Source organism: Plasmopara halstedii (genome assembly GCF_900000015.1).
Source record: "Plasmopara halstedii genome assembly, contig: Scaffold_650, whole genome shotgun sequence".
NCBI lineage: Eukaryota > Oomycota > Peronosporomycetes > Peronosporales > Peronosporaceae > Plasmopara > Plasmopara halstedii.
This window is the reverse complement of record NW_020187567.1, coordinates 367,176-386,915: the sequence shown is the minus strand read 5'-3', so window position 1 is coordinate 386,915 and position 19,740 is coordinate 367,176. Positions and strand designations below refer to the sequence as shown.

At 43.6% G+C, this 19,740-nt stretch overlaps 8 protein-coding genes across 8 annotated transcripts; 5 read left to right on the top strand and 3 right to left on the bottom strand.

Moving 5' to 3' along the window:
- Window positions 1-1,991: 1,991 nt before the first annotated feature.
- On the top strand, window positions 1,992-4,949 carry PHALS_12741 (conserved hypothetical protein; the record flags this gene model as incomplete). Its single annotated transcript, XM_024728349.1, has 1 exon — window positions 1,992-4,949. The coding sequence occupies one exon, from the start codon at window positions 1,992-1,994 to the stop codon at window positions 4,947-4,949; it is 2,958 nt and encodes a 985-aa protein (XP_024578835.1).
- A 1,173-nt stretch (window positions 4,950-6,122) lies between these two features.
- On the bottom strand, window positions 6,123-6,678 carry PHALS_12740 (uncharacterized protein; the record flags this gene model as incomplete). The annotated part of the gene is made up of 2 exons (XM_024728348.1): window positions 6,123-6,376; window positions 6,462-6,678. The coding sequence occupies 2 exons, from the start codon at window positions 6,676-6,678 to the stop codon at window positions 6,123-6,125; spliced, it is 471 nt and encodes a 156-aa protein (XP_024578834.1).
- A 77-nt stretch (window positions 6,679-6,755) lies between these two features.
- PHALS_12739 (yth domain containing 2) lies at window positions 6,756-8,481 on the top strand (the record flags this gene model as incomplete). Its single annotated transcript, XM_024728346.1, has 5 exons — window positions 6,756-6,955; window positions 7,027-7,156; window positions 7,227-7,329; window positions 7,397-7,786; window positions 7,871-8,481. The coding sequence occupies 5 exons, from the start codon at window positions 6,756-6,758 to the stop codon at window positions 8,479-8,481; spliced, it is 1,434 nt and encodes a 477-aa protein (XP_024578833.1).
- A 137-nt stretch (window positions 8,482-8,618) lies between these two features.
- Window positions 8,619-10,881, bottom strand: PHALS_12738 (dna topoisomerase; the record flags this gene model as incomplete). The annotated part of the gene is made up of 2 exons (XM_024728345.1): window positions 8,619-8,708; window positions 8,767-10,881. The coding sequence occupies 2 exons, from the start codon at window positions 10,879-10,881 to the stop codon at window positions 8,619-8,621; spliced, it is 2,205 nt and encodes a 734-aa protein (XP_024578832.1).
- A 293-nt stretch (window positions 10,882-11,174) lies between these two features.
- On the top strand, window positions 11,175-12,462 carry PHALS_12737 (homoserine kinase; the record flags this gene model as incomplete). Its single annotated transcript, XM_024728344.1, has 2 exons — window positions 11,175-11,759; window positions 11,827-12,462. 2 exons carry the CDS (start codon window positions 11,175-11,177, stop codon window positions 12,460-12,462), a joined length of 1,221 nt encoding a protein of 406 aa, XP_024578831.1.
- A 767-nt stretch (window positions 12,463-13,229) lies between these two features.
- PHALS_12736 (uncharacterized protein) lies at window positions 13,230-13,589 on the top strand (the record flags this gene model as incomplete). Its single annotated transcript, XM_024728343.1, has 1 exon — window positions 13,230-13,589. One exon carries the CDS (start codon window positions 13,230-13,232, stop codon window positions 13,587-13,589), a length of 360 nt encoding a protein of 119 aa, XP_024578830.1.
- A 2,515-nt stretch (window positions 13,590-16,104) lies between these two features.
- Window positions 16,105-18,039, top strand: PHALS_12735 (Zinc finger, RING/FYVE/PHD-type; the record flags this gene model as incomplete). The annotated part of the gene is made up of 2 exons (XM_024728342.1): window positions 16,105-17,003; window positions 17,064-18,039. The coding sequence occupies 2 exons, from the start codon at window positions 16,105-16,107 to the stop codon at window positions 18,037-18,039; spliced, it is 1,875 nt and encodes a 624-aa protein (XP_024578829.1).
- Window positions 18,040-19,364: 1,325 nt separating this feature from the next.
- On the bottom strand, window positions 19,365-19,736 carry PHALS_12734 (uncharacterized protein; the record flags this gene model as incomplete). The annotated part of the gene is made up of 3 exons (XM_024728341.1): window positions 19,365-19,481; window positions 19,555-19,591; window positions 19,666-19,736. The coding sequence occupies 3 exons, from the start codon at window positions 19,734-19,736 to the stop codon at window positions 19,365-19,367; spliced, it is 225 nt and encodes a 74-aa protein (XP_024578828.1).
- Window positions 19,737-19,740: the final 4 nt, after the last annotated feature.

The following is a 19,740-nucleotide window of genomic DNA, read 5'->3' as shown; positions in this document are numbered from 1 at the left end:
TATGATGGGCATCATTTTTTAAAGTATATTCAGACACAGCAGTAGAATAACAATACCAAATAAAAGATAATTTAATCAACAATTACGGTAAGTACAAGCCAGGTGCGCATAAAGGTGAAGCCAGCTAACGTGGCGAGTGATAATCAGTTGAAACGTACTAGATATCTACTGAGAGAACAAACTTTTGTGGGCGCCAGTCCGTCTGATAAATAGTTGAAGGGAGGGAATCTATCATTACAAATCTACTGTCTTGATGTTTATCTTGTTACTTATACGTAAGCCTTTACATTGGCGGTCACATTACCATTTATATTGCCCACTAGTCACTCTAGCAAATGCGACCGTAGTATTCCAATGTGTTACTCACCGTCGCTGAGGTACATAACCTGCGAGAACAGTGCTAGTGGAATATCACAACAGATTTTAGTGCAAGACGTTTTATTACATTAAGTTTCGCGAGAACAGAATAATCAAAGTTGTTCATTAAAGGAATGCCTGAAGAAAAGTTGATATTGCTGTGCCTTAACTTCTTGCAGCTTCATCTTGCCAGTCAAAAACTATATACAAAAGATCTGCCGAGGTGTGAGTGTCGCTCGATAGGCTGACGAGTCTCGTGCGAAGCTGACGGAACTTTGATGCCTCGAAGTGATGTTTCATAATCTTAATGCTTGCATGATAATGATACGAGCTTACTCACCTCTTCAGAAACCAGGAACTACATCATCAACAATCTCACTAATGTAGCGCTTTATTTTTCCAACTGTATCCGTTTTCGTTGCCTGCCGATAGACTTAAGTTGCAACAGCTTTCGCTGCAACGCGACAATTCATCTTCTGTGATTAGAACTTGAACTAAACCGAATGCAAGATTCTCTACAGAGACAAAAATCGGGTCCTGATACTCGTTATTACGAAGAGCAAGACAGCGATTATGCAACCTGCATGCTCAAGCTATTCTCCAATCAAATTGCCTAATATAGCAATAGTATTATGTTATAATCGATATTTTCTACTCGAAATATTTGGTCGGGACAAATTTTTCGAAGGTGATTGCAATTTAAAGAAACGTGTATATTTCTTGGAAGATTACAAGAAGCGGATGTCACGTCAAAGGACAATACTTTCTGATATCACGAAAGGTCAACAAAGTGCGATCAAATATACGTATGATGAAAAAAACGGTGTTACGACTTTACAGTACATGACGAACGGAATAGTTTTCTGCCTTGGAGGCGCATGCTATCATTCAGTAGCTCTTTGTACTGGGCGTTATACTTATCAAAACCATAGTTGAGCGAGTCATAGAAATTGCATCTTGTACACGCTACGGTTAGAACTGCTACTTTTTCTAGAATGACAAAGGTCGACAAATCGTTTGATCTTGTTAGTAGCACGTCATTAAATAGCGCACGTAACGTGTCTTTGTGCTTACAAGCAATTCTCGGCCAAAGTTCCTGCGATCTTCGGATAATGTATATACACCGTTTCTATCTATCAAACGCGTCGAAGATAGTCATATAGATTTTCCTTGCGCCACGCGATTGTACACTATAGATTTAGTAGACTCAAGTACAATGCGTCAACAATGTGCTTGTAAAATTGTATTCGTAATGAGGTGGTAGCTTACACTAGAGATTAGCATGCCCAAACTACATAGTACTCAATGCCGTAACACTGTTTTTACATAGTACATTTTTGGTGAAAAAGCAGTGATGCAAGTATACACACCGAATCTGTCGCCTTATAATTGTCTGCACCGTAATAAGTCACAATTGGACGACCAATTCAGGGTCGGACCGTGCTTACCTATAGTATACTTTATTCAAGTCATGCTGCATAATATTTCCTGCCTATGACTTACTTCTTATCACGCACCAAGTAAAAGAAATTTCTGCTGCTGTCTCCTCGCCTGCGTTTCTGGAGACGTCCGTCAACAGCATCGACGAGTATCAATAGCGCTGGAAAGACTACTGCAAATCTCTTCGTGCCGAAATGGACCGCTTCCGCCTCGATGGCGTGGACCAAAATGGCGTGGACACTGTAGAGCCTATGCGTCCTAGTTCTTTCGACATGACTTTCTCTCTAGGCAGTTATTCAAGCGCACAAGGGATCAATCGAGACAGCGATCATCAGAACATAAACACGCAGGACAGTACTGATGTGATTGATGACAAGAAGGCACTTTGTCGGGGTCAGAAAGGTAGATTGCACGTAGACGAGCTCATGGATAGTATGCGGTCGCAAGAAGTCGAAAGCAACGGCTCCAACCAGTCTGCAAACTACAACAAGCTCACATCAGATAGTTCACCAGCGTCTTCATCCGTACAAAAGGACATGGCCAACATTGTATCGAGGTTGGAAGAGAAGGCGCATGAAGCAATTGATGTGTCTAAATTATGCGGAAAATATTCGTGGAAATTGGCTAGGCGAACACAAGATGTTCACGTTTATAGGCCAGCAGTTCTGCCGTCCGAGGAAGATGCTTCGACAAAACTCTACTTTCGCGTCTCGTGCGAGGTAAAGGCCCATCTAGGTACAATCATGGAATATCTGATTCCGAGTAACTCAAGAAGTTACTTTGATATTGAGTCACAATTATTTCCAGGTCTTTTACATGCAGCAGTGATCAAGCGAATAGAATTGCCTGATCGTACGCCGGCATATGCAGCAAATTCTGGACAAACAATACTGAATTCTTCGTCTTCTTTGGCCCCAACTTCTGCTAGTGATAATCATGATGACACTGCAAGTATTGATGAAGACCCTAGTGATTCGTTCCCGCATTTGCATGTCAAGTGGCACGCGAGTCGTTTTGCTGGACGTTTTGTCAAGCCAGTAGATTTTTTTTTTGTCGAGTACGCAAATATCGAAGCTATGGCTGACGGAAAAAAGCGTGGATATGGATATATTCGGTCTGTTGAATCATTTAAAGGAGACGAACTTGCCAGTCGATTTGCTGGAGAAGACGTGATTATTCCCTCAAGTGTTGCTAAATGCAAGCGTGCGGTGATAAATAAAGGCGTTTATTTAGTGTCACCTACAGGGGATAACTCAGGTACCTACGAAGTCACTTGCATGATGGTTATTGACTTTCAAAAACAGTTTACAAGCTCGGTAGGAGCCAAAATTATACACAATTTTACGGAACGACTAATTGGGATTCGCGAGCTGCTCTTTAACACACTATTTCGCTCCATTGCAGTGCTGCCAAGAGACCAGTGGAAACCGGCTCGAAGTAATAAATGCGCAATATGTACGTGCTCATTTTCGATCGTAAAGTCCAAGCACCATTGTCGAGCCTGCGGTGAAGCAGTTTGTGGGCAGTGTAGCCGAAAATGGACGTTGCAGCCTGGAGCCCAGCCTGAGACACAAGCTCGACTCTGTACTAGCTGCTCGTTGCAAGCGCGAAGTTATCTTATGCCAAATGGAGAGGCTAGTCGTTCGCCTGCTGGGGCGTCCTCACGCAGTTCGTCAGTAGCCAATGATTTAAGTGCAAGTACCAGTCAATTTGCTGGAAGTCGTTCAAATGTGTCTCGCGTAGAAAACGCTTATAAATGTGACGTTCAAGTTGCAAGTACAGTGTCTTACGAGCCTGATACGTTTGCTGCTGTAACGTCGGCGTTTTCAATGCTTAATAGCTCTTTAGGCGATCAGAATCCTCACTTCATGTTGGTTTCGTATTCACACCACCATCGTGGTGCAACAGTGTATGAAGCGCTGGCACGAGCGGCTCCAGATACTCTTTTCATGGGCGGCACTTCCAGCGGTGGTGTCTATGTTGGGGCTACGCCATCAGTTTCAGGCTCGAGCGCAAGTGATGGAAGCAAGCAAAATAGCAGTAGTGGGTTTAATGGTTCCTCTGTTGGTTTGTGGGGAATCTTCGATCCAGAGGGATCTTATGCAATATTAAATGCTGACTTAGAGCGAGAAACTCCACGCGATGCTGCACGGAGATGTCTATTTGATGGCATGAGAATGCTTGCAATAGAGCCTGAAGATAGCCCGGATTTTGTGTGGACTGTTGTTGGAGGCGGGGACAACAAGCTCAAAGTCGGAGAGGAAGAAGAAATAACGCGGACTATCAACGAAGTTGTGGACTGCTCGTACTCGGTTGTTGGTGGCAGCTCATCTCGCCATGCAGCTGATTATGCGACGCAATTGTGTTCTGAAGGTGGCATCGTCGGTTGTGTGACCAAGCACGGAGCATGTTTTGCGATTTGCTGCCCCAGTGTAGAGGTTGCTCATGCTTTATTTACGTGCTATGATGCAACTAGTACCACCTTTGTTGTCACGAAGGCAATTGGCCGTGAGTTGGCTACATTAGACGACAAGCCAGCATTGGAAGCAATCAACGAGGCAACTCATGGCATGCTCGCCGAATTGGTCCAACGGCCGGAAAAATTCAATCTCGAATCGAGTTTGCTTCCAGCCTATTACCCAGTAGCTCGAGAGCGACGTGGCCTAATGCCTCGTGGCCTTAAGCGGACTAGTTCGCGCTACCAGATGCTGCAACCAGAGACGTCAGATTGTGATCTTTCGTTGCAGTTAGGCGCTGAAGTTTGCCCCGGCGAACGCTTACGTATGATGACTCTTTCTCCACAAGGTGTGGCTTCTAGGTCGCGTCGTGGACTATGTGATGCTGTTCGAGTGTCTATTCCTACCTTAAATCTCTCAGATGTCATTGGCTGTTACGTCAGTATTGGTATGAGCTACGACCGTGTGCTGAATGGAAATTTAAGTGAGGTCGCTGATGCAGCAGGAAGAGCCTTTCCACGAGGTGCATCACTTTTGTCTGTATCGCATGGACAACAAGGTGTTTTGGCTGGTGGCAATGAGGCAATTTATGCTAATAGCATGCTGACAGCTTTAATCATTACGAATCGCAAAAAAGCTCAGAAACTAAACCCCCTTCGACCACTTAATGTCCGAATGGCCACAAGTTCCGCGTAAAATATTCAAGTGCAACGAGGATAGGAAAGCCTGCTTCATACATTCTACCATCGGAACATTGCTGTATAATCTATAAAATTAGAATCTTTGAGTTCTGTCCGTTTCAATTGAGGGATGATGTCACTTTAACTGAAAAGCTTTTCTCTCTTGAACTACACCTCACTTGAATGCAAACTGTGACCTCATCCTTGGAATAGTATGGTGGCCCAATTCGTCTTCTTGTCGCTAGACTATGTAACATTGATGGAATTTCTATTTTAGCTGATTTATTACAATCGCTTAATCTGTAACATCAATTTTATTGCCCATCCAAAGCAGGAACACACTGTCATGAATTCAGGCGGGATACATGTTCTGATAGCTGTCCATGCAAATTATTCTTCTCATGAATTGCTTTAAGACAATAAGTTTGCCTTAAGTGGTCAACACTGTAATACCTCTAGCCTAGCTATAGCAGAAAGCCATATCAGTTGATCCTGTGTGCATTCAGGACTGCAAAGCTGCTGAATGGGAGCAACTTTGTAGACTGGTAACGCAAGAGGCCTCATAGAGGTTGACAAAGAGGTTTTACAAAGGATTGAGCAAGCATTTGTCCGCTGTAATAAACTAAACGACTTAAAATCTATGCCAGTCATTTGAAGTCGTGTGACTGTATCGGAAAGCTACTGTGCACGATGATTAACGGACTAAAGATTTATACTATATCGCCACGGTTCGCCTACCGAACAACGTGATTAACATATTTAAAAAATTTAAACGAAGGCGTATTGCAATGGAAGTTTTGATACATCTTTACCGGCAGTTTTTAAGGTAAAAAGTATGAACCGACAGCCCAAAATTTTTGATGCTCATTTCCGTTTGCATTTTTGGAAAAATGATACACAACATCACCTTTGCAGGCGAAAAATTTCTCCTTACACGGACAGATGCTTGTTTTTCGTTGTTGAACTCGCTTTTCGAGATCGCTTGGCATGGGGCATCATGACGCGACCCCTTGTGAAATGCGATTGAATCATTCAACGAGATAGACTGCTAGTCATACAAAATTAGACAGCAGATGTCTGCAAATTCGCGAATGCTACACACAAATCTCAGAATTTCTGTGACTTTGTGAAATATATATAATATATGCGGCAAACCGAAAACTATTAAATGTGGAAATCAAATTCTTTACTATTCAAGACTTATCTTACCCTCGGATAATGTACTGCGCTCATTACGCTGATAAAACTCAATTTGCGAAGGGCATTTCATATCAGCGTTATCCTTTAGCTGGCGTTTCACAAGCGCCATCATATGAGAACCTTCTTGAATATTTTCAATCGAAAAAGCTAGCGACTCATTGATTAAATCGAGTTTAGATGTGATCTCATCCATTGCTCCGCTCGTGCCCGTCGAGCTCGCGCGCAGCAGATCATGAGCAGCTTCTAGAAAGTATCACAACAGCAAAAACAACACTTGCACTATAAGTTCTTTTATTTCTACTTGTAGCAATACATTGTGGAAACTCACTAAGAGAACTAAGCTTCTTCTCCATAGATAAAGGCTGCTGTTCGAACTCTGGCTTCTCTGAGCCCTGAGCGCGGAAGACAAAGGACGAAGATACAGGCAATGATTTGGAGATTGATGAGGCTGCACGTGCAGCTGTTAAAGTCGCTAGTTCTGTGCCATGCTCTCTAGCCTCTTGCAACCTCTTCAAGGCAAACTCGCGTAGCGATGATGTGTCCATTATAGTAAATTACAACAACTCAATTGTGTTACAGAACTTTTGATTTAATTATATTGACGTTCGAGGGTTTAATTGGCATGCGCACGCGTATTTGGGAAGATGCTGCCGCCATGAGCATCGTGAGCGTTCTAGGCTTCATTATGAACGAAGAAGGTGAAGTCGTTGGATCAGAACGCACGCAGGTGCTGTGTAAGCTCATGCCATCCATTCATACACTATCACATCGCGCGATCCTTGCCTTACTCGTAACACAACTCAGCGATGCTGATTCCCAAGTGTACAAGAAAGCTAACTCTATAGTAACTAAATTAAGGAATAATTCTCACTCTTTTTGCTATGTATTGACAGATTTTACGCGGAGGGTGGACTAAAAATATTAAATGAGTGGCTACTGGACGGCGTCAGCCGACGGGAATCGGGAATGTCGATGGAAAAGAAGCGCATTGAAATGTTTTCTCAAGTGCGAGCACTGTTGCGGGTATGTCATCGCAATATATCTGGGATAGTGGGTTTTGCTGATTAGCTTGCTGGGGCTTCTGTTTCAATAGATTCTTGACGTGAATATTCAGACAGACGCACAAAGGAAGCAGAATTCGTATCTCACAGGAACGTTTGTAAAAGTAATTTCAATTCTTGAGAATGCGGGGCCAGGTAGGTTTTATCTGAAACCCGTTGTGTCGTGTATATTTGCCGGATGTGTAAAATATCTTATATTCAGATTACGCCGCTGAATGGAGTCGACTTAACATTTATCGTCGTCATTTTGAAAGCTCTTGTGGCGTGCCCTCTTCAGTCAACGATGGGCGCAGTGACTTTCGACGAACAGTTAACAATCACATGAATGACAATAACTCTCGCAGCACCAAAGTCACTGCTGAAAAATCGATTCAGCGCCCCTGCACGTCTGAAACTTTATCTTCTTCCACTTCGACGAGTGATATACCGTCTCGAAAACCCGTTGCTGTAGATAAATCTACCGTATTGACCTCCACGGCTCCATCCTCGAAAAGTAGTACTAGTAGCCAACGTATCCCACCTTCATCAGTATTGCAGTATCAACCGAAATCATTTTTGCAAAGAGATACTGGTCTCAGCAAGCCCAATCAGAGTGGACTTGAGGACTACATGGATGATGAAGATGAAGATATGATGCTTGCTGATGAAGGCGTGATCACGAATGTGAACCAAGCAGCCTTAAGTGCTTCTCTCGAAAACAAAATCCGAGGGAATGGACACAATATGCAGTATGGAGAGCGGTCGCCGTGCAGAAAGTGCAAGCGAATGGCATCAAAGCGATGCACCAATTGTGAGTATTGTGCAAAATGTGGTCAAAAGGACAAATGTGAATTTAAAAACGTGTCACCGGCAAGCCAGTCATCCAACGGTAATAGCAACGGCAAGAATGTGGTTGGTTCGAGCATAAGTGGCAAGTCGCTATCAGTAAAGGACCGCAATGTACAAGTTCTTGGCTCAGTGATGGATGCCGCTATTTATCATGCCTTTCGTCAAGAAGATTTTCACTCAGTCTTCAGCCTTATTCAGAATGGCATGGACGTCAATTTTCAGCGAGTTGAGTCGGATCTCTCGTCAGCTTTGATGGCGGCTGCGCATCATGGCCGTGATGACGCTGCAGCCAAGCTGCTGAGCTTAGGTGCGAATCCTTGCCTTGAAGATCGTACTGGCAACAAAGCATGGAATTTTGCTGAGCGACGAGGACATACAGAACTCAAGGAAAAGCTTAAGAAAAGCTGTGAGGAGTGGGAATCCAAGCATAAAGACGGAGATGCCGAATTACAGTCCTAAAGTTTTCACTGTTGAGTGCAGCTGTATGCCTGACTAATAATCATGAATCTATGCTTGATTCACGATGGCTTTATTGAGGACTCAACTGCAAACCGTTTATCTTAAAGAAATTTACCACAGCTCGACCCGTTACTGAATCAGAACTTCCAGTCAGGAGCCACATCCATAGCCCAGACAAATTTCTCGCGCAGCGTCTTGGAAAATACTGAAGAAATCGGCACTTCGTTCTGCACAAAAAACGTGAAGTTGGTCGAACATAAGAGTAGTGTTAGTAGCTAGACGTACCCGTTTGCACCATGCGACGGTGATGCGCGGGTCCATGTAATTAAGCTTGGATGTGCCAAGCGCAACTTCCTTGTTGTCTGTCTTGTCTTGAAGACGAAGAGACAAAGCTTTGATTTTTTTTTTCCAGCTTTCAATTTTCTTTGCAACTTGATCAGCTGAGGGCATTCTTTGAAAAAGGTGAGCCTGAGCCTTTTTCGCCAAAGCGTCCTCTTCTTTGTCAGGAGCGGGCTTTTCCTTTTTAAGCTTTATACAGCTCGACTTGCCTTTCAAAATCAATGTTTGCATTTGCTTTAGATCCTTCAGTTGAGTTTTTAGCTGATCAAGCTGCGCATTCATCTTATCCAGTGTCGTATCAAAAGATTTAGGTGCAGTACGCTGGTGATTACATAATATTGCAACCTTTCGATTAGCATCGTTGTATAACACAACCTTCGGAGCTACTTCCAACATGCCCTGAGGATCCAATTCTTGTCCTGATGGCCCAGGAAGCTCCTTTTCAAGCGTGAACGAGGCATTGAACGTACGGAACACTTTGGCACTTAGCCCAGGCATGAGAGAACTCAAGTGTTTGTTCAACTCCGTGACAGACAACTCATGAAATACCTCCTCATTCTTACCCTTCTTAACACAAAATTGTTGCAAATTTTTATAAACTTGTCTGCCGACGTCGCCATATTGTGCTAATTCAACAGTGTTGTTGTAAGGCATTGAGTCCTTACCGAGAAAAGACAGCGTAAGTGCACAATTTTCGTCTTTAAATGACATGTGCTCCACACGCAAACTGCAGCAACCGACAGTGTCAGCTTCGTCCTCTCCCTTCTCGTTACCAACACGCAGCGCCAGTATATCAATGACCCACATAGCAGTTGACCGCTGCTTTGTAAACATGTCCTTAGCCTTGAGCCCCTTAGTATAGTCCCGACGAATTTTACTGATGCAATTTTTTAGCTGTCGAGCTTTTTCGTATTTGGCCAAATCTGATTTACCCTTAAAGCTTGAGCTAGCTGCAAAAAACACGTACTTGATTCCGCCCATGACATTTTCGTTCCAATATGCCAGCCACGAAACTGTATCGCGATGAATCACTTGCTTCCAAGCGTGGCCTGGAACATTGCAAATGGGTGCCCGATCTGAAATACCCACATTAACAGTCACATCCTCTGGCAGCACACGCTCCTTCAATGTACCAGTCTTCGGGTGCTCACCACGGCCGCGAAAGAGACCAGGTGGCTCAATTCGAAAATTCCCTACCTTTTCTAAATGTCCATCAACAAAAGCGAAGCCATTCGAAAATACTTCCATTTCACGCTTCTCTTTCTCCGGTAGTTTTTCTTCTTTCGTCATATTTTTCTTTTCATCACGCATCTTCTCTAAATGCGTAGCAATGCGTGAAAAGTCACATTCATCAAATTTCTTAACTTCGTGCTGCTTTCCCAACACTTTTTTGAAGTCCAAAAAAAAGTTCTTGTTAAAAATCTTGGCTGTTTTTGGATTGCCTAGTTGTGGTCCGTCTTTCGGAATAGCAGCGTAAAAACTAGCAACTTCTTCTTGACTGGGGGTCAACTCAATCTCCTTGCCATTGTACAGTAACGGCACGTGATGAGGTTTGTACGGGGGCGGAAACATGACACCGTTGTGCTCTAAAGTGCGCCATTGGATGCCCTCTGGTAGCTCCTCTGCATTCCACCAACGAAATGCTTTGATGGCCATATCCAGTCGCTCAGCCTTAGAGTGCACCTTAAGTTTGCGTACACTACTCGTTTTTTCCTTCTTCACTATCAATTTACCATTTGATGTCGAAAAGGTTGTTTTCACTTTTCTGCTTTTAATTGCAGGAGAGGAAGACGAAGTACTACTAAGCTTTCGCTTCATACCTGTCTCTTTCTTGACAACAACCTTTTTTGTGATAGTGTTAGCTTTCACGCGATTTTCTTCTGCTTTCTTCTTGGCTGCCGCATTTTTCTTTAGCTGTATGAGTGGTATACTATCCGAGTCCGAGTCTTCTTCAAGGATCTCATGTTTTACAACACTCAAAGCATTTTCATTCCGCATCGGCAAATTTTTTTTCTTACGTAGTAACGCGATGGGAATCAGGTCATCATCGCTGCTATCCATGACTGACGCGATGCTATGGCTATACATCGAAACTAATGTGAGATTGCGATCGAGACAAATATAAAGCAGGGGCTACATGACCAGCAAAAGCACGAGAGCAATTATCGAACTGTCTGTGTCAATTCTATGCTGCAGCTTAGCAGCCAGCAACTAGTCAAGTTCCCTCGATCAGAACGCACCTCGTCAGCTTCCTATTGCTTACTTGTTATAAGTCAGATCATAAGGCAAATATTAGAAGATGATTATTTTCAACCAATAATCTGTTATCATTAGGGTATTTATTCATTAAAATAATGACGGGAACCAACTCAGTAGCCACACAAGTTGCAGCGGTGACGGCCGGCGCTGCATTGGCCTACTATGTGGGATCACGCAGCAAAACTATGAAGCGTGTGACAGCTCAACGTCGTGATGTGGCACTAGCTGAAGCCAAGGCAGCGGCATTATCTACGAATTTGGAGCGTCGAAAGCTCACGTCTGTAGTGGTACGCGTTCCGGCTACAACGGCCAACATGGGTCCGGGATTTGATACAATAGGTATGGCGTTGGATATCTGGACTGAAATCTCAGTAGAAATTGTGGCTCTAAAGGAGGGTGATACGTCTAATGTGCGCCGCATTACGCTTACGAACGAGGGTGAGGGCGCTAAGGAGCTACCAACAGATGAAAGCAACCTAGTAATTGTAGGCCTTAAGGCCGCCTACAAGGCTTCAGGTGAAGAGATGCCACGCCATCTTAAAATTCACTGCAAAAATCGCATTCCCTTTGCACGCGGACTAGGAAGTAGCTCGGCTGGCATCGTAGGTGGTCTTATTGCAGGCCTTGCACTTGCAGGGATGCGTCTGCCTGTGCACGGTCAAGAAGAACTTTTACAGCTGGTGAATAAGCCTAAATGGTATCGTAACGATGTTTATACTAACATTGGTTCTTGTTTAATCTAATTAGGCCTCGTCAATTGAAGGACATCCTGACAATGTGGCGCCCGCCATCTACGGAGGCTTGCAGCTTGGTATATTTGCTGATGACCGCTGGTACTCTTCGCGTGTACAAATTCCAGATGGTCTACAATGCGTCGTGTTTATTCCCGACTCGACGGGTCCGACAAGCGTGGCACGTGCGATCCTGCCTTCGACAGTGCCCCGCAAAGATGCTGTGTTTAACATCGGTCGCGCTGCTATCTTTGTAAACGCTTTTCGATCAGGCAACCTAAACGAGTTGCGATACGCCACACAGGATATGCTGCACCAGCCGCAACGTGGTGCCGCACAATATCCCCACCTCGAACCGCTTATAAAAGCGGCTTTAGGAGCTGGTGCACATGGCTGCTTTCTAAGTGGTGCTGGACCTACAGTACTCGCCATTACTAGTGGCCGTGCTGGTGATATCTTCACCCAGCAATTAGCTGAACGTCAGGAAAATAAAGTGGCCAATGCTATGCGTGAAGCTGCTGCTGCCATGAACGTTCCAGGATGCGTGTTCATTACAAATCCTGATCATCGTGGCGCTTTCATTGTGCGAGCAAAACCTCAGTTTTCGGATCGCTCAGCCGCACGTTACGAGGGCGATGTCGCTGATCTTTAATTAGTGGTATAATTGGACCAAGACTTACAGTTTATACATTTCAGAGAAAAAAAAAATTGATCATTGATCAGATATTTTAAATTTATGTCGCACAAATCCGACATAAATTTAAAAGATATCTGATCAATTTGCAATTCGCGACAAAAAATCTTTCTGACACACAAAGTCGGCGTTAAGGTTAAGACATTTACTTTCTCTCATTGACATTACATCTTGCTTCGCAGAACAAAAACGTCGTCCATGTCCATGACTTCAAACTACCCCTTTGTACGGAAAAGTGCAAAGTTGCGCGATATTTTGCTGCGGGAATCACAGTATTTGCAGGACACTTGGCTCTATCCGGATGTTACTCGCGTGGTGAGTCTCATCTCACGACATCGCGATGATCTTTCAGAAAGGGTAACGGATCTGTAGAGGTGTTTAGTTTGCATTGCTGAATGGATGCGGATGACGTCACAAGGACTACGGTCATGTTTACAATTACTATCTTGATTACAGATGCAGATTACGGGCAATGGTAGTCGTTCATTGATCTAGATTAATAAGGGTACGATAAGAAGCCATTAGAACGATCTAGAAAGACAGGCTTATAGATAGCACAGAGTAGCGAATAGGAACCTAGATACATTCACCTCGGTTTTTGTCATCTTCTCAACAGGTAAACAGCCGCAAACAAAGCCTTGCTTCACCACACCTTCACCACCATAACTACCAAGCGCACCGAAGCAATCCTAGGAGATGGTAACTTCTACCATTGGGAGTTCAACATGAGGGTGGCCCTCGCACGAAATGGGCTTCTGACGGACGTTAAGGGCACAAAGGATGAGAGCGACATTACGGAGACGTGGCTCGTGAATGACGCCAAGACAATGGGTATAATTGACCAGGGCGTCGAAATTCATCACCAGACCAAGATTTGGTCTGCTTCTCGTGCCTTGGGGGCATATGGAACACTCCGCGATTTCTACAATCGTTTTACTCTGCACAACCGTGTCACGGTGACACGTCGCCTTCGTGAGCTTAAGATTGAAAGTGGTACTCGAATTGTGGAACATCTGGACGCGTTCGCCGAGCTTGTCGTGAATCTCCAAACGACAGGAGAGCGATGGATAAATCAAGACAGCTAGTGATACTTATGAGCAGCTTGCCGGCAATTATAAGATGATTTTTTCTATCGTGGACATCGCCAAGGACATCACTCTGACTGAAGTTAAGGAGAAGCTGTTTGAAGGAGTCAGACAGGCTACAGAAGAATGAAGCAAGTGAGAAAGCGTTTCGCGCCACAGGCAATGATGGACGGATCAAGGGCAGACAATGAAGTGGTCGCAATAATTACGTGCCATGCAAAGACGGCGGGTTTCGGTGCAAGTGCTTTAATTGAGACCAGACTGGTCATATGAGACGGAACTGCCCAGTTAAAACCTGTTCCAGAAACCGTTCCAGCGGTAATGATGCGGATTCTTGCTGTGGGAGAGGAGCAATCAGCATGCTGGCTGTTTGACAATGGTGCGACGTCACGCATGACCCCCACTTAAGTGACTTGATCGACTTCAAGCGACTTGAAGCCATCGTCAAGCTAACGATTGAGACCGCAAGAAATTGTGTTTCGAAGGAGCTGGAACAGTGAAGTTTACTGGCTAAGACGGAGGAAGCATATCGATGATGACAGTGTGGTTATTCCTGGACTTGAAAAGCGATGGGAAAGCTTGCCGAACGTGGAATAAGCGTAGAGTTTCACTATGCTTCGTAAACCATTTGGGAGAAGAACTATGCTTTGGTAACCGGGACAGGAAATGCGAGAGCTTACACACTGGATTATCAGCAATTGGAGGCACGATCGGTGCAATACTCGGGAGCTGATAGTAAGTGGGGGCTGTGGCACGCTCGTATGGGACACCCAGCTCTGCCGCAACTAAACAATTAGATTCAGTTTCGTTTTTGAACTGAATTGTTCGTTTGCCTTGGTAAGGCTTTAGTACTTAGAAGTAGCGGGTTGTGGCTCGCTACACATGTATTGGTTCTTTAATAAAACGTAAGGTCGGTGACCTTAGCTTAGCTTCTTCTAAGCAACGAGCTACGGCAGCCCCGCTGCAACGTGGGGTTTACGACCATATCGAGTTTCACTGGAACAGTTGATCGAATAACTCCTGTTTCATCTTCGTAGAGAATTCGGTCCATTACGACTCGGAGTCGGATCTACGGTAGGTGCTACCATATGGAACGGGTTAATCGGCACTTTGTACATAGAAAGCTTCGACTCAAGAAGACCACTGAAGATAGGCGTACGCTCTACCTTAAGCGAAACTTATAATTATGTAGTCAATTTTTCATCTCTTCAGGAACTTTTACGAAATATAAACTATCTACAAATTCTTCTATGTTAGTACCAATACTTTGGTACCTTTGACTTTGTACAATTCTACAAAAGAGTTCTGTGTTATTGTAAAGTTAGACAAAAGTGTATTTTGTACAATTGCACAAAAGGGTAAGGTGTATATAAATAATACCACAGTGTAACAAGAGCGAATTCACAAGCAACACGATTGACAATTTTCATTTGCTGCATGCCATCAATTGAATTTTGCAGTGAAGTCTGAAGATTTTCAGTAAAACCATTGTATTATTCCTTTTGAGAAATGTGAAGTGACGAATAAGCAGCGCACAATTGATAGAAGCTGCGAGTTTATAAAGTTGGTAATAATAATTCATGTATAAATCAATTTATAAAGTTAAGTGTTGACAGAAAGGATCATTTACATTTAAAAATGCCACGGCTACGTAGAGGAGCAGAGCCATATAAACTTATTAGCTAATACCCTACGAAATACGTTGAAGTTGCGCAATCGCATGTCTTTTGCCTTAATGATTGACCTCAATGTTCGTATAGAGTATTTTCATATTTTGTTGCAAGGCTCATCATATGGTAAAAAACATTGTGAGGACTACTTAGCTATGATCATAGATATTTATATTCGACTGAGTAATCCGATGCCATGCCACTATACGCTTGATAAATTGCAGAAATGCCCATTTGCTACCTTATAAAATTCTTAAGTCACACTTCGAAGTCTGACTACCGCAAAACCTGGCAGAATTGCTGAATTAAACATCTATAGAAACTAAAGAGCAGACTAGAAGTGAATTCCAAAACATGAACGCAATGTTCATGTTTTATAACACTTGAGGTTCCTCACACGTACATATGACACTTAATATTGAAGTATGATGTAACACACCTTTTGTCCTATGCTACTTAGAAAATTACCAAGTGGTCTAATGAATTTCTTAAATTTGGCAAGTAAATTATCTTACGTAAAATCTACTACTGCTATCGAACTTAGTAGTTATTTGCTTAAAAAATAAAAAATTAGAAACCTCTTAATAATCATAACTGAAATAAAACCATTTTCAAGGCTAAATCTTCATAATTTTTGTTGTAAAATATCTATATGCAAATGTGACAAAGAACAAGTGAGTGATGTAGACATGTGTGAACTGTACAATCCAGAATACAGCTCACAGGATAGGTTACGGTGTAGACTTTAGAGCGATCAGACGACAATCTGTGCAGGCAGCTACCTAACTGTACAATACATGGTACCGTGCACCGCGTGATACGTTGACTTGGTTCCCACCTAATATATGAACAACTCACGCAGCCACAATGCGCGGGCATCAATGCGGCGTCATACGTCATCAAGTAATCATCATCCATGCTTTCCACTTACTCATGACAACTTTCCAATTGTGTCATGCTCACCCGAGCAGCATGTAAATTATAAAAACTTAGCTGATCATTTGTCCATTGAAGCTGTTCAAAAGGCCAAGTGGGCTATGAGCTATGAAGACGGTACCAACGGATGGAAACTCTCGAACTCGCAACGCCAGTTTCGAGACACGGGGATTCGCACTTATAGTCGACGAAGTGACTCTCGTGATCGTAATAGCCATCGAGAGATCGAATTTCGGTGCATGGGCAAGGTGCAAATGTCAGTTGGTCATTGCTTAAACGCGCTTTACTCGGACAATACCACAGATTTTCGTAGTAATTCTACATTTCTCATTGAAAATGCGCTAGACGCTGTCGTGCTTAATGCAATAGAGACCAAGACAGATGAAAAGCCACATCATTATCTCGGTCTTAATTGGCTTGCAACTCGCTCGTCTGGAATATTTGGAAAAAATCGGGATGTCTGCTATCTTAGAAGTACGGGCACGACAGTGGATGTTAGTAAAACCAACATTGGCTACGTGGTCATGCAATCAGTTGACATACCTGAGAACACATCTTTGGAAATTCCGCTTGGCTTTTTACGTTGTAAGATGTCGGCTGTGTTGTTATTTAAAGACAACACAGACAATGATGCTTCCAACGTGTTATGGCAGGGTTCTATAAGTATGAATGACCACTCATCTAGTAAACTCATTCAATTCATTCACGAAACCTTTACATCAATAGTTTCCAACCTAAACAAGGTGGAAGAAGCTAAATACATGGCTCGACAGGTGGAAGGCCAAAGGTTTCAGCGCATGATTGCAGGGTACGTGAAAACGTTTAAATGTGTTTTTTTGCTTGTTTCTTGACCACGTGCCTCTCTTAGGGTTGACCGGAAATTCTGCTACATTTGCCATCGAAAGTTCTCTCTTGTTCGACAACGTTCCCGATGTAGTGCTTGCGGAGAGAATATGTGCAAGGATTGTGAAGTGTCAAGTCGCGCTAAAGCGTTCAACAGCGCTAGCTTTGATGTGCCTACGCCATCGCTTAGTCGTCCGGAATATGTGCTGTTTTGCAAAAGCTGTGTTGCTTCTGCACGTCACGATATGAAAAACCAGACAGCGAGCTGCAATGCACGTTTAAATCCATCATTCTTGTCAACCGACAACTTGAGCTCGATGGACAACGGAGACCATTCTCCGACACAAAATGGTAATTTGTCTGGCCAGAATCGTAGCCCAAGTCACAACCCGATGCAAAAGCTTGCAGAAAGCAAGCACTCGGATCGTACTTCGTTACATATCGGATCAACAATAAATATGTCCAATGCCGACGAAGTGCCTCTCAGTCCACTATCCGTTCGCATGCAGCGTGAAAAGCGACGGTCTCGACTTAACACAGATGTTTTGGAATCGTACGATGATTTTGACAGCCACGAGTACGATTTTCCATGGGAAACCGGTGAGTCCGAGCTGCTGGAGCCCAATCGAGCCAGCAGCAGCAACTACAATAGCCTCAAGTGTGCATCGGTAGACCGTCGTGGATCTCAAGAAGGTCGTGACAATGATTTGGCTACTCGCCTACGGGAGATTTCGCAACGGGCACAGGACGCTCTGGATGTAACCAAGCGCAATTCAAGCATGATGAGCGATACGAGCAGTGCCCCTCGTATGTCGGACCTTTCGTCGGCGTTCAAAGATTTAGACAAATCCATTGCAGAGCAGGCAGATTTGCTTAACGTCCTCGGTTTCGTCAGTACCGGTCGTGTTTATATGGAAAATAATGGTCCAGAACAGGGTGGTGTGCGTATTAGTGAATCGTCTAGCGTCATAAGTGACGATCGTTTTGAAGTGATCACTTAGTTAAAATACTTTTTCTTAAAATGAAATACAGCCTTAAAGTACCGTTTGTAAACGATATGTCTATCGCATATACAACCCTTATTAGGTTTGTGTTGATATACATTTAATTCTGTTGCAGGGAGACCTGCCGATTGATCATGATTTTCGAATTACGTCTTGAGGCTTCCAAGTTGTTATAGTTTGTAAGGTAAGCACGAAAGCATATTCGAATACCCTCGTCTTGTACAGCCTCCATAGAGCTCAAACTGTCTATAACTTTTAGTATTTTGTTTACAACTTGCACTACCTCAGTGCTATGGACGTTGACTGGATTCGAGTACAAAGGCTCAAACCCTCATGGCGTCATTCAATGTGGGGCACTCACACGCCTTGGTTGGTCTACTTTCAGGGCCAGAAAATATTTGTCACCCATACATTTACCAAGTTAGATCCTGAACGTCAGTGGAATTCGTGATTAACTTTTTTCCTTGCTTCATCCGTCAAAATGTTGCAAAATGGTCTTGTAAGAAAGCTGGGGTCATAAAAGCTCGATTTTAAAGAAGGCATATGTCTCTCGATCATCGCTCGTGAATGGAGTCGTTCTAACTTGTCGCCGTTCGCTACCACATCATCAGATCCTTTGATCGAGAAGGTGCCTCGACATAAAGGAGTGGTCATAAGTTCGATTGCTGTGTTGGTCACCAGGTACAATCTTGGCCAGGGCAAAGGCGATACAATACATTATGATGACAATAAAGTTAAAGAAATCAATCCGTTTCGTCGCTGGCCTTATGTCTTTCGCAACGGCTGCACAGATCTTTCACGCAGCATGTAAAGTATATTATTCATACAGTGAACAGATATGCTTCGTATGACTTTTTTTGGCTTGTTCCTAAACGGATGTCACTTTTAAATCTAGCAAGAGCGTAATATGATAATAGGGTAGTATATTACATCGCGATCTCAAGCCAAAAAACCGCAACATCAACGTGCTCTTTCTCATTTTTATCCCAACTTGTCATCATGGAGGATCAGAAGCACGTGTCGTTACTTGATTTATAAATTATTGTGGCCAGACTTTGCGGGCTGACGCCCAAAGAAAAGCGCTGATATCTTTCCCTTCTCTTCTCCTCTTTTTTCTTCTCTAGCAGTCACAAAAGCTTACTGCAAGTCTTCAGGGCTTGGCATTCAAAAACAAAATACATCAACAGAACTTTAAGACCACTCAGTGTTGCTGGCACTCGAAGGTCAAGGCTCTACTTGCACCCCAGCTCAAATGCGGTGACATGGTCTTACTTACAGCCACCCTACCATTATGGCATAAACTGTTGATGTCTAGTATTTTGTCAACCACGTAGAACGTAGGCAAGCCTAGCTTGTTGATGGTAACGGCGAACGCTTATATATGTAAGCGGTCCATTTCGGTCTGGGCCATTGGTTGGTCCACCGTACTGCCAGGTTTCCTAGCGTACATTTACATGACAATGAGAATATGTGTACTTTATTCAAGCAGTTGTCTGTGCATGTGACCCATACAACCAGATCAAGAGCATCGCTTTGCTTCCCTGATTTTCTACAGCAGAAAAATGAGTACATATTTATCATCGTCGTTAATGGCAGCGCCTGCATCATGGATGGAGTAAAGACCCACGGTACACAAGGCGATTATCCAGTTGACACAGCGATTTGCCACATCCTGGCGACTCAAAAAGCATCATGCAA